This window comes from Artemia sp. Qi Xiang Cuo, chromosome 15 (genome assembly GCF_049724085.1).
Source record: "Artemia sp. Qi Xiang Cuo chromosome 15, ASM4972408v1, whole genome shotgun sequence".
Classification (NCBI taxonomy): domain Eukaryota; kingdom Metazoa; phylum Arthropoda; class Branchiopoda; order Anostraca; family Artemiidae; genus Artemia; species Artemia sp. Qi Xiang Cuo.
Genome location: NC_142808.1, coordinates 47251242 through 47267919, shown reverse-complemented (window position 1 = coordinate 47267919; position 16678 = coordinate 47251242). Strand labels below are relative to the sequence as shown.

The window sequence follows — 16678 nt, the reverse complement described above, 5'->3', positions numbered from 1 at the left end:
TTCCCCGATCGCCTAGTGATCCATATCTCTACTGCTTTATATTTGTGTTTATTATATTAAATAAAGTCAAACCTTGATTTAATTACTTTGAGATCCTCTGTAAAATTTTGGTCGAAAATTTTTTTAAAATGTTGGTTGATTGATCCCTAACCCAGCTTTGTAAGCAAAATCATTATGTTGCTTATAAGCAACATAATGACTCTGACCTGATAGGACCTTATCCGGCTAGCACTGATAGAGGAAAAATTGAACTGATAGGCTAAAAAGTTGCCTTCCCTGTCTTTTTTTAGCATACAATCTACTTGCATGCATATTGAGAATATTTTATTTTTAGCTTTGTAGGAATGGGTTCTCTTACAGCATTTTCAAGCCTAAATATTGTTTTTTATGATCTTTTGACATTTTTTAAAACAGCCTGTGTGTTTTTATGAACTTGAATATGAAGAAAGTATTAAACTCACATAAACGTTTATTCAAGACAATTGGATTTAGGTGTATCAACTACAAATTAAATACCAATAGGTTCCATAAAGTGTCATGAAGAATCCACTCAAACTTAGCGTGGAACGTTTTGGTTTATGCGTTATTCTAAAAAAATATTGATTATCAAGCAATTTAACAAATTAAATGAAACGTGGAATACCTAATAGTTTTTTTTTGTAAACTAGGCTTAAAGAAGCAAACAGAGGCAAATACATTATCAGGGAAGGACCAGGGACAATGTCACATCAAGAATAAACGTTCATTTGAAACCTAGGTCCTTTTGTGCAGAGCCACTTCCTTTTTTTGTCCTCGGACCTAAAAGCCAATGAACATATTCAACATATTGCTATTAACATATTGCTGTCAGTTTAAAATTTGAAATGCTTTATTTTGTTACAACCGGTTGATTTTTACATCCACACTGGTTCATTCAAAATTTGCCTCTTCCGCTTGGTGAAATTTCGAGATGTCGTCCTTGCACAGAGGTTGACTATCTTTTGTATTACTAAACCCAGATTAATGAAGTTAAGTAACTATGAAAATCTGGCGAATCAACAGACACAAAATAGGGCAGTGGTGTACCGAGGGAGGCGTTTTGGACTACCAACACCAAAATAAAAATTAGAAAGAATGTGCAAAATATCTGGTCACGTAATTTAATTACGTTATGGATAAAATATCTATTTTACACAGTCATATTTCCACAAAATATGCGAGATTCCCTCCCCAAAACTCTGTTGTAGCCCAATGAATTGATGCTCTGCTTGGCAATACCGGGCCTAGGGCTCGATCCCCACTGCAGACAAGCTTGCTAATTGTCCCTGTAAAAAAAGGCCCAACAACTTAAACGTCGATTGGACGTTCTATGCTCCAGCAATGGCTGTGGAGGATCTTTATCCTTATACCTCCCTAAATACAGATCCTGCCTTGGCAATTGAAATAATTGTCTTTCACGAGAGCCCTTAATGCAAATATTGTTTCGAAATTTACTGAGCTCTCACAATTGAAGTTACAAATATATCTAACCTGTAAAGATCCCAGTTCTGATTTCAGTTCCACATAATGCCATATATTGTCGTTCAGGGCTGTTCCAACTGATGTTGTATACAGAGAACCTTGAGAATTGATTGTTAGACGTAAATTCCCACCTTCTTCAAAGGGTTTTAAGTCGAGCTTAATGAAATCACTATTCTTGCCCTCCTGAAAATACATGGTAGATGGTTTTAGTGATTAAAGCAAAATGAACAGCAATCACAGAAAGAGCACTATAACAATCATCCATAATGGATGGTTTATTTGACCGAATGGATTTATTCATAACGAAATGCCCATACAAGCAACAAATAACTCAGTTTTGCGATGGATTTGATTTGGTTTGATGCGGCAGGAGTAAAACAGATGGCGCCCGTGGAAGGTAACTTCCATGAAAGATAGCCAGGATAGATAAACCTGTTCAGTTTGGGTGGGGATGGCTCAAATGTGTCTATTTAGGCTTAATTCGATTCATCTGGGGCCAAATAGACTCATATGGGCCTTTTTCCTCAGTTGAACAGATTATCAATCCTGTCAATCTTTCATGGAAGTAATCTTCCACCTGTGTGGTCTTTTTGGCTTTTATCTCGCCGAACTAATTCATTTTTTTTAATATTCATCTTTAAAGTAGACGCCCTCCTGAAACTCTATGGTGGCTGCTTCTTTTTGCAAATTTCTCGAAAATAAGTAAAAGCTGATTTTAATAATTAATTTAAAGTCCAATTAACCAAAAATCAAAGAAAAATCCCTTAGTGTAGAAGTGAAAGCTAAAACAGAAAAAAACAAAAATTTGACATCTAGTCTTTAATATTCATCGGTGAATCCGTATCAGATCAATGCAGCCCACAACCCAACCTTTTCAGACCTACATGAAATTTTGTATAATTATTCTCGGCTATAAAGGTAATTTATTTGCAAGGTTTCAGATTATTTTTTCTTGTGTGTTCTTTCAGTTATAAAAGGATGATGTTTGAAAAACGTTACTATCTTCAAACAGGGATGCCAAATTATAGATTTTATATAAGCTATGATAAGCAGCGTAAATACCTTTGAAAATACAAAATAAATAAATTTTTTTTAAACTGATCTATTTTATAACTCATAAGATAAATGGAATTTTTTTTTAATTTTTGTTAGCTTAAAATCAGTGTATAACATTTTAAAATGTCAAGACAACGTTAAAAAAGATTGTAAAAACAGATTATACAATGTACAATCTGTACGATTGTACAATGTTGCGACAACGTTAAAAAATATTGTACTGTACTCACCCAGAGGTGCTTTTGGAAATACGTGATAGCTGGTTTTATTAATGAATTTGTGGGATCTTTCTATCTCTGTGGGATCACAGCATAAATATATATATATGAACAGTAGCGAAAAGTCTTGGTACTTATTTAGAATCCGGTAGTGACGCGAGAACTGAAGCTTCGTTAATGCTAATGAAATAAAACAAAATAGGATGAAAATAGAATAGTTCAGACACAAATTTGGGCTATATATTTACATATTAGGGGGGGTAAAGCATAGCAGATATTAAATACGTAACCTAACCTAGGTACCTTTTTTGCCCCTTCAACCCCAAAAAAATAAAGTTTGAACATTTGTCACGGAGTGAGCAATGCCTCACAAGGCAGTGAAAACCTGTTTAAGGCATCTTTGAGATTTTGATGCGCTCTTTCTTGCGTGACTACCGGATTCTAAATAAGTACCAACGTCTTATATTCTCCATTAAAGATGTTTGAAACACATCAAGCTAAACCACTCTTCATGACTCCGCCTTCGCGCACGCGCAATGGCGAATGTTATATGCTGTGATCTGACTGAATGCCAAGAAGCAACTGAAACTATTGCTGAGACGCATAAGGGGAAATCCTTTTACGAGCGGCTTAGCCTGTATCATTTTTGGAGAAACTTTTCGCTACTATTCGTATACTTATGCTGTGTTGTGGGATGTTTCAAAAGAAATTATCTACGGATTGTCCTGGGTACCCGACTGACTGACCGTATTTTAAACAGTAGATTGTACGAAAAATTTGGTTCAATCCCACATTCTAGAGCTATAATGAGGGAAAGGTTGAGATGGCTTGAACACGTTCCGCAGACGAAGGATGACAGATTGTCCTTTTCGGCCGACCATCTAGGGCTAAACAGAGAGCAGGTCGTCAGCAGCTGGGGTGAGAGGATGTCGTAAAGAAAGACTTAAGGATCAAGGAAACTTCCTGTGAGGGTGTAAAGAGGGAAGTTTTGAATAGATTGGGATGGAGGAGGAGCGTGCGTAGCTGTGTTGGCCTCAGGCGGGATAATGCTGCGGCGAGTTGTTGGCAGTAGTAGTAGTATCTTCTAATTTCTACCATATACCATTTTGGACTGAAGCTGCTGGGAGCCACATGGAGCGTAGAGGAGGTAATAAGATACCCTCCAATTGTTTTTACTATTAAAAACAGCACTCATTTTTTTTCATTTCGATCAAACCAGACTTCCCGCAAGTTTTTACGACCATCCGTTGTGTAAAATACATTTGAGACACACCGTTCTTTACTAAGTCCACGCTAACGCGTAGATTGTGCTACCTAATTTATCCTTTCATCGCCTCTACAACTACTTGAAAACGAAAGATTGATGTCATATGTACCTTGATTATACATTAAAGACCTGAATTGTTTTTACTTCGAGCAAGTTTCTAAGATTTCAAGTCATGATTTTTAGTGGAAATGAGTTTTCAATTTTCTTGGGTTAGGCCTACTATATTTATTTATTTACTTTTTTTATTAGATGCAAAGGATCAGTGACGTTTATCCTGAAAGGCCATTAAGAGGCAACTTTTTTCCAACATCTGTTAAGAATTTGGTTTTAAAATTACTGCCTCTATAATTTAGGAACCGAGGTCGTTAGCTTTTCAAGTTCGTTTATTTGTTGTCAAACAGTTCATGGCAACGAACTGTAAGTTAGTAAGAACGAAAAGTGTCATTCCTCCTACTGTTGAGGAAGTAAAAGAGGCAGTGACTTCAATTCACGGAAATTATGGGGAGGGGGGGGGCAAAAATTTATTTTTCAAAATATAGGCGGAGTAATTTTGCTGTTTTTTCAGTGTAAGTACCCAAAACAGCCATTATTAATGAAATCACTGTAAAAAAAAAGTGTTTTTCGAAATCTAGGGAGGTGAAAATTCTTGTGTGGCTAGTGTCCTCACCAACTGATGTTACTGAAAAGATACAACGGCAGTTTGAAAATAAATAAAAAAGAATTCATTCATCTATTCGTCAGATTATATATGAACACATACACGGGCAAAAAAGGAACAGCGCATAGTGTCTCAAACAATAAAGAGATATTAGCGTCTAAGAGTGCGTCGATATTCAGCGTTTTCAGGAAAACTGGGAGACAGTTAGCAGTCCACATTAATATTGTAGAATGCTACTTGTTTCCAGTTTTCCGTTCTCCGGTCATAAAAGTGTTTCTTCCAGATTTTAATTAGTGAGAAATTCTCTTTATTTTACATGAGAGTTTTTAGAAACTCCTTATCTTTCTTGATACACTTCATAGCTGCCTTTGAAATTTATTCCTTAATAAAGCTCCCAGAAAACAGAACAACCTATCTTCACTTCCTATTGTTTTAGCATTTCGGCCCACTTATAGGCGTCGTTTTTTTGCCGTACCCGGAAACAAGAAACCTGAACGGCAGTAGCGGTCCAGGCTATTCAAATTATCAATTTTGCGTCCCAGTTTTCAAGAAAACCTCGAACGTAGACGTGGCTTAATACTTACCTGTTAAAAGGTGTGCTTTATTACATTAGTTTATTTTTCGTTTTGTTTTTATTCAAATTATATTGAATAAGTATATAATAAAAACAAGCACATTATTTGAAAAAAAAAACTGCCGGCAACCCAATGAAATTGAAAACTCGTTCCCGGTTAAAATATTGATTTGAAAAATTATTAACTCAGTCAAAATTTAAACTACTGAGATTTTTATGATACTGAGTTTTTAAACTACTGAGCTTTTTTATGATACTGAGTTTTTAAACTACTGAGCTTTTTTATGACACTGAGTTTTTAAACTACTGAGATTTTTATGATACTGAGTTTTTAAACTACTGAGCTTTTTTATGATACTGAGTTTTTAAACTACTGAGCTTTTTTGTGACACTGAATTTTAAAACTACTGAGCTTTTTTATGATACTGAGTTTTTAAACTACTGAGCCACAATTTTTGTCAATCGAATAATTACGCGGTACATACGCCCAATGCTTCCAAAGAAAATGGATTTTTTTTTCCATAATTTTTTGTTTTCAGTTTTTGTAGGAGTACTAGGCCCAAAGGAACCTTAGTTGCGCTATGTCAAAAAAGGCAAAAAAAAAAGAAAAACAAACGATTAGATGCCTAAAAACACTAAAAATGTTGAAGAACCACGAGCCATAAACTTCGTTTGCGGCAAAAAAAAATTTATTCTATTCCACATCGTTTGCCTGGAGAGCATCAAGCGGAAAACTCATTTTGTTTCTCTAAAAATACCTGTCTATCTTACAATAAATTATTCATGGTTTAAGAAGGGGTAGTTTCACTCCAGTTCAAAGTAGCAATTTATTCTCTCATATGATTTCTATGAAAGCCAACAAGTTTATAGAATAGCTGTAAAACAAAACAGAATAATATTTCTAAAATGTTGAGGGAAAATGTCCCTGCAGTAATCGTACAATGATGAAAAAACTGAAAAAAAAATCTCCGCACGAATATCTGATTTCAATGAGTATTCGGTGCAAAAGGCGAAAATTTGATTAGCAAAACAGTCAAACTCATATTCTTTAGAAATTGCTTATCCTTTAGGGAACAATATCAATAAGTCACGTTTCTTTTAAAAATGCTTATTCGTGACTTGTATGGATTCCAGAAAAATTTGCCTTTTCTGGCTTCAATAGCCAATATTAATTCACTTGGCCCAATATATGCAGGATTAAAAGACACCATATTAAAGAAAGACAAGAGGCTATTATACGGTATATCGATACTTTTATACAAATTATCAGACCTCCTTTAAAATGTTGCAGCCTACAAGATAAGCCATCAAAAAAAAAAAAAAAATCAGGGGAACAAGCTTCCAGGTACTATTTAAGAAGAGAGAGGTATTGGGAAAATGCAGTAGTGCCATATTTTTCTGAACACTGTTTTGTTATTATTTTTGGTCTTTCATAGGGACAAATGCCCGACCGTCACCTCTTTCCCTGCCGATCAAGCGTATCCGGGATTTCTGTTCGGGGTGAAGGGAGGGTTACAAAAATTAAAAAAAAGTGCATCAAATTGTAAAAAAAAATTGTTACGTTTTTACGGGTCGGAAAAAATTTAAATAGCGACGAAGACCACACTGCCTTTCCATCATAAACAATAAGTAGGACAACAGGGAAATTTTTATACAAGACACTGGAACGCAACTTTAAATGAATATTTCGACCCTATATCCAAGGGCCGTCCTCAGCAAAACGAACGAAGAGAATAAAAAACTATATAAAAGAAACTTACATTAAAATTCAATCATTAAAACTGAAAGTTTTTAAAAAAATTTTAAAACATTTTTTAAAACTCTTTTAAACTCTTTCAGTTTTAATGATTGAATTTTAATGTAAGTTTAAAACATTTTTTTATATTGTTTTTTATTCTCTTCATTCGTTTTGCTGAGGACGGCCCTTGAATATAGGGTCGAAATATTCATTTAAAGTTGCATTCCACTGTATAAAGTTGCGTTCTTGTATAAAAAAAAAAAAAAAAAAAAAAAAAAAAAAATCCCTGTTGTTCCACTTATTGTTTACGGAAAAAAATTCGATGGAGGGGGTCACACTCCGTACCCCCTGGATACGGCCTTTACTCGTGTGATTGGCAAGCGGTGGTCTATGATAGGAAAAGAACAATCCAATGTTCCGCTGCCTAACCAAGTCATAGAAATTGAATATTTCTTAATCCCAACTGTTGCTGAAGCTATTGTTACATTATTTGAATAGATAACACATAGGCCTACCACAGAAAAGATTAATTAAATGCACTAGCAATAATAAGCCACAAATTATCTAACCACAGGGGGGTAATCTGCTATGAGGCAGGGGGGACAACTGCCCTTCACAGACCTCGGTTTGAGATCCGTGACCTAAACATACCTCCCGCGCTATAGACTGTAAAAGGAAACCAGACACGAAAGCAGACAAACGGGTATTTGCTAGATAAATTCATGGCAAAGCGTGGTTTCTCATTGAGTTTACAATATTTAAACGATTGTTTTTTGGGGTTTAGGGGGGGGGGTAGGTACCTAGGTTAGGTTAGGTTACGTATTTAATATATGCTATGCTTACCCCCACCCCCCTAATGTGCAAATATATAGCCCAAATTTGTTTCCAAACTATTATATATTCATCATATTTTATTTTAGTTCATTAGCATTAACCAAAATAGACTTCTTTCGTGTATAGCACTGGTTTAGTTATAATGCATAAGTACCCAAAATATATGCGAAACAGGAAAAGTCCAAAGAGGGAGGAATGGCACAGGCCCAGGTGGTAGGGTTAATGGTAATAAGATCAAGAGTAGATACCTGCAGTAAGATGGTACCATATCCTTTAGGTCCACATGTCCTGAAACTAAATCCTACATGGCCTCTCAAATCAAAGGTGTTTGGTAAGATCACATAGGATGACTTGGAGAAGTATCCCTCACTGTAACTTTGTAAACCTCTATTGCTCTCACCTTCAATCAACTTAACTGGGATTAAAACTAACACTATTAACAGTAGAGGCCACTTGTTGCATCTTCGACTCATTTTCACTTTTTGCCACTAGAAATCTAGCCACCTGTAATAAAAATTGATAATTAGTCAAGGTGGCAGTGATAAAGATTGAGCTGAAAGGCATATTTGCTCTCCACCCCCACCCCTAGATTTTGAAAAACATATTATTGGTATTCTCATAGGAAAATGCCTTTCTTTTATTATTTACATTGAATAAGCTGAAAACAGCAAAATTACATTCCTTAGATTTAGAAAAGTACATTTTCCCCCCCCGCCCCACCCGACATTTCGTGAATTGACGCCACTGCAAGGTGATAGTCAAGGTGGCAGTGACGTCAGTGGAAAGGAAAGGGTATTTGCACCCCCATCCCACTCACCGAGATTTGAAAAACATCTTATTTGGTATTTTCATTGAAAGATCTGACCTTAGATTGGTAACGCGGGACCCAGAGATCAAGCTTTGCTGTAGCAACACACCGCTGGGCCGACGGAGGAACCTTTATAGTCAAGAAGCGTCGTTAATTCGATTCCTTTTCATTGATAATTAGTTAAGGTGGCAGTAATGACGATTGAGCGGAAAGGCATATTTGCTCTCCACCCCACCCCTAGGTACCTGGCTTTTGGTATTTCGATGAAACAGCTAAAAACGGCAAATTACCCCCTTTAATTTCAGAAAATAGGTTTTACTCCCCCTCCCCTCTTACTTTATCCTGAATTGACGTCAGTCCATCTGAAAAAATCCGAATGTTTTGAAGCGCCAAATATAGTCAAGATGGCAGTGATGTAATTTCAAGGGATATGATATTTTCTCCTCCCCCCCCTCCCGCCTAGATTTGAAAAACAATCTTGTTTGGTATTATCATTGAAAGATACCTTGCTTTGTGTAATTTGTTGAAAAAACTAAAACAAGCAAAATTGCCCCCTTGGATTTTGAAAAATACATCCCCCCTTTCTTATATTATCGTGAATTGAAGTCACTGCAAGATGAGAAAATCCAAATACCTTGGAAGTACCGAAGACAGAGAAATTAAAACATATAACTTGAATTGGTCACGAGGAAACTTATACAGTCATTTTTATAATATCTTTTGTATATAATATCTTTTATAGATATAATATCTTTCATATTAGTTATAATATATTTTAAATGTTTATCCTTAGACCTTATAACTTAGATCCGCCTGTGCCTCCAGAGGCACCCAGGGCATTAAGAAGGCGCCGCCAATCTTCCCGCAGTGTTGCTGCTTTAAGCATGTCCTCCCACTGAGGTCGGATTGATATGTGCAGGTTACGGAGATCCGTCTGGTACGATCGACGCATGGTGTTTCTGGGTCTGCTTCTGCGGCATGGACCCGATGGCTGCCAATGGAGCGCTGCATTTGGTAGTCGGAGATTGTCCATACGTAGTACGTGGCCAAGGTATCTCCATCGGCGGACTCTTTTGATATATGTCACAAGATGCTGGCCAGTCTTGTCACGGATGGATTGGTTTGTTATTCTCTGCTGCCAACGGATGTTGAGAACTTTTCTGAGACATGTGTTTTCGAAAGCAAGTATTCTTCTCTCTTGTTCCTGGTTCAGGTGCCAGGTTTCGGCTGCGTAAAGCAACACTGGCATAACATTGCTATTGAAGAGTCGTAACTTTAGCCGTATAGAGAAGCTTTGGGACCGCCATACTTTCCGTAATTTATTGAAGGCCCCATTGGCTTGGCCGATTCTTGTGAGCACTTCTTTTGTGGTAGATCCGGTACTTTCTATTATGCTTCCCAAGTATTTGAAATGGACGACTTGCTCTATGTGTTGGTCTCCGCAAGTGATGCTCGGGGCTGAATCTGTGGTAGCCATGCATTTTATTTTCAGGCCGATATGGCCACCTCTCTCCCTCATTTTTTTCAAGAAGTACTTGGAGTCTTTGATTGCATGATTCTAGGACGGCGATGTCATCAGCAAAATCTATATAACTGAGGCGTATTTCTGGATTCAGCTGGATTCCGTCTGTGCTTGTACTTCGCAGTATGTAATCAATGACGATTACGAGAAGTAGTGGTGACAAGACGCAACCTTGCTTAACTCCTGACATAATGCGGAAGAAACGAGTTTGGCCATCTGGTGTCTTTACACAGCACTCGATATATTCATAAAACGGAACAATCAGTGAAACTATCTTTTCAGGGATTCCGTAATGCAGTAGGATCTTTCACAGACTTTGGCGGTCTACTGAGTCCAATGCCTTCTCAAAATCGATGAATATCGTATAGATTTTGGAGCGCCATTCTCTGCTTTCTTCCGTCAGTAGCCGTAGGGTAAATATCAAGTCTGCACATGAACGGTTCGATCTGAATCCATGTTGCTCGTCGCGAAGGTGTCTGTCGAGCTGTGAGCTGATTCTCTGCAGCAAAATAAGCGTCAGCAATTTGCTAGGTATAGAAAGCATGCAGATTCCTCGCCAGTTGCCTGGGAGGGACGCATCGCCTTTCTTAAAGATCCTCACAAGCGTGCTGCGTTTCCAACCCGAAGGTGTTTTGGCAGTCGTCCAGATTACTGCGAACATCGCTGTCCAAAACTTGAGGCAGGTTAGAACAGTCGCATTTATCATTTCCACGAATATACTGTCTTCGCCCAGGCCACTTCCCATTTTTCAGCTTCTTTGCTGCTGCTATAATTTCAGTGGATGACGGCGGATCCGTGCTGATATCTAAGGAAAACAGTGTTGTTGCTGGGATCTCTGGGGGATCCTCTGGTGGAGGTCTATTCAACAGCTTCTCGAAGTGACTGGCCCAAACTTCGTTTGCGTTAGACTGCTGTGTTATCAGGATGCCCGAAGGGTCTGTTACTGGTCCATGTTGAATAGAGGATTTCTTTCCAATAAGCTCATTAGTGATTTTATAGACGGCTCTTGAATCACCTCTCTCAGCCGCGTCTTCTGCCTGCGCTGATTTTCGCTCCAGCAGGTTTCCCTGGTCTTTTCTGGCACTCTTTCTTACCTCTTTATGCGCGGCTCTGTATTCATCGTTTCTGAGGATCTTTTGGTCGGGGGTTTGTCTTTGGATAAGTGATGCTTTTGATAAGCCACTGGTCTTTTGGGCTCTTGCGGTACCCAATGGTGGCTTTCGCGGCATCGTGAAAGCACAACTCTATGCTTTCCCAGTATTGATTGCTATCAGCATCATCTAGTAAAGATAAGGCTTCAAATCTAATCCGCATCTCTAGTTTAAAGGCTTGCTTGGATTCTCTCAACCTCAGTTTCTCCGAGTCGAAGACTGAGTTTAAGGGAGCCTTATTTGCGTTTCTATTTCTTTTCAATTTGAGGCGGATTTTTGCTGCCATCAGATTATGATCTAAGCCAACGTCAGTTCCTCTATATTCCCTTATATCAAGTAGGCTTGATATCCACTTCCTGCTCCAAACACGATGGTCAATCTGATTTCGGGTGTGGCCATCGGGATATATCCAAGACTATTTATGTACAACCCGATGAGAAAATAGGGTACCTCCGATTACAAGGTCGTTAAGGAGCGCGAAGTCGATAAGGAGTTCTCCGTTTTCGTTTCGCTGACCCAGGCCATGATCGCCGAGAACCTCTGGGGAAAACGATCGGTCGTTCCCTACTTTCAGGTTAAAGTCTCCTAGAAAATATGCCATGTCATGCCGTGGTATGTCGTTTGCCTCGGAGTTGAGAGCTCTGTAAAATTCGTCGTTTGCTTCGTCGGTGGCGTCATTGGTGGGTGCGTAGCATACTATTACTGACAGTTTCGCAAGCGCGCCGATGAAGCGGGCTTTCCGGATTCTAGGTGACACCGGTGTCCACTGTAGTAGAGCTTGGGAAGTCTGTTTTGTCATCATTAGGGCTACTCCGTATTCACACTTTTGCTGCGATCCACTGTGTATAATGGTCACATCTCCATCCAGTTTATTTGATCCAGATTTTAGCCATCGAACTTCTGGCAGAGCCAGAAGGTCGAGGTGGTAATTTTCCAGTGCACTTAGCACTTGTTCAGTCTTGGAGTCTTGAGACATTGTGCGGACGTTCCAGAAACCAAATTTGAGGTGTTGCTTCGCATTCATAAATCTTGTCCGTGGGCATGCAGAGGTCGTCATCAAAAGGGGGTCCGAAAATCCGAGGCTCAAACTTGATGTTTCGGTTGCAGTTAGGATGTTTTGGTTGCCTTTAATATTTTTTAACGAATAATAGCTCTATCAAATAGTTCGTGGTAATGAACTGTAAGTAAGGAGTGACCCGGCTCAATAGTAACCGAAACTCAAAAAACGGAATTTTGATACCAATAGGCACATCAAAAGAATCAAATTTTTATGCTGATTTCAAATATGCAAGTTCCATCAGGTTTAGTCTTACCCGTCAAAAGTAACGCGCCTGAGAGAATTTCCCTTATTTTATAAAAAGGGGGAAACATCCCCTAAAATCCATAGAACTTTAATGAAAATCACACCATCGGATTCAAGATATCAAAGAACCCTACTATAGAAGTTTCAAGCTCCTATCTGCAAAAACGTGGAATTTTGTCCTTTTTGTCAGAAGAAAGATCACGGATGCGTGTTTGTTTATTTGTTGTTATTTTTCCCCCAGGGGTGATCATACCGACCCAGTGGTCCTATAATATCGCGGGAGGGCTCATTAGAACGTAAATTGAAACTTCTAGTGCCCTTTTAAAGTGACAAAAAAATGGAGGGCAACTAGGCCCCCTCCCACACTCATTTTTTCTCAAAGTCACCCGATCAAAATTTTGAGATAGCCATTTTGTTCAACATGGTCGGAAAAATATAATAACTATGTCTTTGAGGATGAATTAATCCCTCACAATCCCCGGGGGAAGCTCTGCAAGTTATGAACTTTTCCCAATGATTACATATAGTAGCCTATTGGTTATTGGGAAGTATACAGAAGTTTTCAGGAGGGATTTTTTTCAGGTATTTGGGGGGGGGGGGTTGGTATGGGGTTACGAAAGAGGATCTTTCCATGGAGGAAGTTTTCTTGAGGGAAGGGACATTGTTATGCAGGGGGTGCCGGATTTCCCAGGATTATTTAAAAAGACGATCAGAAATTAAATAAAAAAAAAAAAAATTTTCAACTGAAAGTAAGGAGAAACATCAAAACTTAAAACGAAAAGAAATTACTGCGTATATGATTGGGTTCGCCCCCTAGTCATTAACTCGCTCTTTACGCTAAAATTTTTCTGTACTTTCATCAGAGCTATTTATTCTAATTAACGGCCTTTGTGATTAAGGGTTATTCTTAAAGAATTGGAACAAAACCTGAATTTTAGCGTAAAGAGCGAGGTATTGACTAGGGCGTGAACCCCCTAATATACGGAATAAAAATATATGAATATAGAAGTTTGTTACGTAAGTTACGTCGGATCGAAATTTCGAGAAAAACCATTTAGCCAAAAAAAAGGAGTAAAATCAACTTGCAAATTTCGTTTTAATTGTTCATGTACGGTGAGCCAAAATCAAAGCTGCATTGATTCAAAGCGGTTCAGAAATTAAATTAAAAAAAAACAAGTTTTTTTAACTGAAAGTAAGGAGCGACATTAAAACTTAAAACGAACAGAAATTATTCTGTAGGCTATATGAAAGGGGCTGTCTCCTCCTCAACGCCTCGCTCTTTACGCTAAAGTTTGACTCTGTCTCACAACATTATTTTTTAAAACAATAAAAACTTTAGCATAAAGAGCGAGGCGTTGAGGAGGGGACAGCCCCTTTCATATAATATGGAATCTAAGGCAGATTAAACAAAAAAAAAGTTTCCTTTTAACTGAAAGTAAGGAGTATCATTACAAATTAAAACGAACAGAAATTATTACCTAAATGAGAGGGGTTCCCTCTGCTCAATACATTGCTCTTTACGATAAAATTTGAATTTGTGTTCCAATTATTTGAGAAAGACTTTTTAGACACAAGGACCGTTTAATTAGAATGATAATCTTTCGACCCCCCTCATATATATAATAATTTCTATTAGTTTTAAGTTTCAATGCTTCCAGTGAAAATAATTTTTTATTTAATTTCTAACCGTTCTTAAATACAGGAAATCTAGCTCCTCTTCTATTGAAAATTCCTCCATGGAAAAATCCTCTAACGGCCCTCTTTAAAAATATTTGTATAATTCCCAATAGTTGACACTATGGTTATTAGATCTTTTGACTGTGCTGAACAAAATTACTATCTCAAAATTTTGATCAGACGAATTTCACAAAAAAGGGGCATGGGCGGGGGGGGGTTAGCTACCCGCCAATATTCTTGGTCACTTCAAAAGAGCACAAGAACTTTTGGTTTCCGATCAAATGAGCCGCCTCCCGATCTTCTAGAATCACTGGTTCGATACAATCACCCCTGGGAAACAAAAATTAACAAAAAAAAAAAAAAAAATGAACGCGTATCCGTGATCTTGATTCTGGCAAATAAAAATGCATAATTCTGCATTTTCGTATATGGGAGCTTGAAACCTCTAAGGTAGTGTTCTCTGTTATGCTGAATCTGACGGTTTGATATTCATTATATTCATTAAGACCACTTGATGTTTTGGTGGGTGTTTCTCCCTTTTTCAAAAATAAGGTAAATACTGACGCAACTTTTGATGGGTAATAATAGCATTGATAAATTTTATATATTTTGAATTATCATTAAAATTCGATTCTTTTGACTTTAGAAAGTCCGACTTTTTTTTATAGTGTAGTCCTGTGATGGTGCAGTGGGTTTGACCCACTGTATATAAATAATATAGGCCTGCAGTAGGATGACGACTCAGTAATATTTGGCACGTTTTGGCAGGGTACAGTGTTGGCACGCATAAAATCTCCGCCCATATTCTCGTACGTCCTCGTCCATCAACAATTGAGCGTATACTATCCTGGAAGACGTTTTTTCGTAGAAACATTCTCAAAATGCCTTTGAAACCAACTCGAGACTTTGCAACCTACATGTAATTTCTAAAAACATCTAATAATATCCGAGGGGCTAATTGCTGACCGTCGCAGGTGTCCCTTCCTTCGTGCCTCCGACACGGAGGCACGTGCCTCCGGCACACCTGAAACAGCGTGTTCCTGGACGCGAAGGAACACAGTTTTATCTTTGGCTTATGGAAAGCGTATGGCTCGTTTTTTTACGACGGCAAACTTTCTCCTCTTGAGAGGTTATCTTTACTTGGTCGTGTTGTTTACTGCGTTCGACATTGGAGATCCTGGTTCCTAAAAAGCGGACATTATGCTTTGAACGAGAATTTTATTACCACAAACATTTCCCATTGCCTAGAGATAAATATGCATTCCCTAATGCTTCTCATTCGTCGATTCGAACGGCTTGGGCTCGAACGTCTTTTCAAACTCTCCGACATGAATAGTCAAGCGTGTGAAGATTTTTTTAGGAAGATGCGGTCTCAAACCAGCACTTACAGTGCTGTAATAAACTTTTCGGTTCTCCAACTTCTACGTCAACTCCCGTAAAATGAAAGTATGATTGATTTTGAAGCCCAATATTCTAATGGAGAGTTGTCAATGCCCACGACTCAGTAAACTGGATCTCGTGGTGCTGTGTCTGTTGGATCTAGGTTTTCTTTGCACAGGAACGATTAAAACAACCTCCATCGAGGGCGAGCTCGTATTCAAAGCCAGCGAATAATGAAAGCCTTGATACCCGACGACGTACTTTCTGCTTTCGGTCACCAAGTAGCGAATGTTCGTCTTTCTGTACTTCACGACAGTGACTCAGACGATGACTCAGAGGAAAATACTCTGTCCGATAAGCAGGAAAAGGCTTCCGCGACTGACACTGAATCGGCTCGGAAAGTGACGGCATCTTTGAAGATTTGACAGTGATTGCTCACTGTGTGAAACACCAAGTTGAGAAAAATTGGGTTAGTGAGCCTGTGACGAACATGAAGAATTCTAGGTTTTGTCTTGTCAAGACTTCTGACGTTCCATAACACCAATAAAAAATCCACGCTGTTGTGGCTTCTGAGGGAAAGCTTTGAGAAGCTGAGTAGTGACCGATTAAAACGGGTGATGCTCCAGGGCCGACGAGTAGGACTACGTCAGTCGCCACAAACCAATGCAGAGGTCACTGTGAAATCGGAATTGCGAATCGGTGGATGGTGTGTTTACAGACCGGTTGACAGGGGAAAGAGAGTATTAGTTGGGCGGGTCATGCAGTTTGGCTACTTGTCTGGGCGAAGATTCGACTCTGTTGACACGCAGAATAAAGCGATGCCGTTCCCTGACGACATAGGAATTGTGTGCCAGTGGTTTTGGCTGATTGCTGATCTCACATTAACTGCCGCATTGGCAGACCAGGGTTACTGTGACTCCAGCCTGTATATCATGCATTCAGCAGAACCCGTTTCTATGGAAATCGGTACCAACATTGTCTTTGGCTTTGAC

General features: G+C 38.6%; 2 protein-coding genes across 3 annotated transcripts in view; both read right to left on the bottom strand.

The window, feature by feature from the left end:
• Window positions 1–16678, bottom strand: part of crb (cell polarity complex component crumbs) — a 208009-nt gene that overhangs the window by 169802 nt on the left and 21529 nt on the right. For both annotated transcript variants that reach the window (XM_089101649.1, XM_089101650.1), the window contains exons 2-3: window positions 8094–8349; window positions 1510–1683 (exon numbers count right to left, since the gene is read on the bottom strand). In XM_089101649.1, the coding sequence (XP_088957775.1) occupies window positions 1510–1683; window positions 8094–8318 (399 nt within the window). In that variant the 5' untranslated portion in view covers window positions 8319–8349. The remainder of the gene's footprint in view (window positions 1–1509; window positions 1684–8093; window positions 8350–16678) is intronic.
• LOC148943750 (protein CFDP2-like) lies at window positions 11742–12302 on the bottom strand. Its single transcript, XM_089101226.1, has one exon. It carries the CDS (start codon window positions 12300–12302, stop codon window positions 11742–11744), a length of 561 nt encoding a protein of 186 aa, XP_088957352.1.

Excerpts from the sequence above, each read along its gene's own strand:
- LOC148943750 (XM_089101226.1), bottom strand. The coding sequence starts at position 12,302 with ATGTCTCAAGACTCCAAGACTGAACAAGTGCTAAGTGCACTGGAAAAT.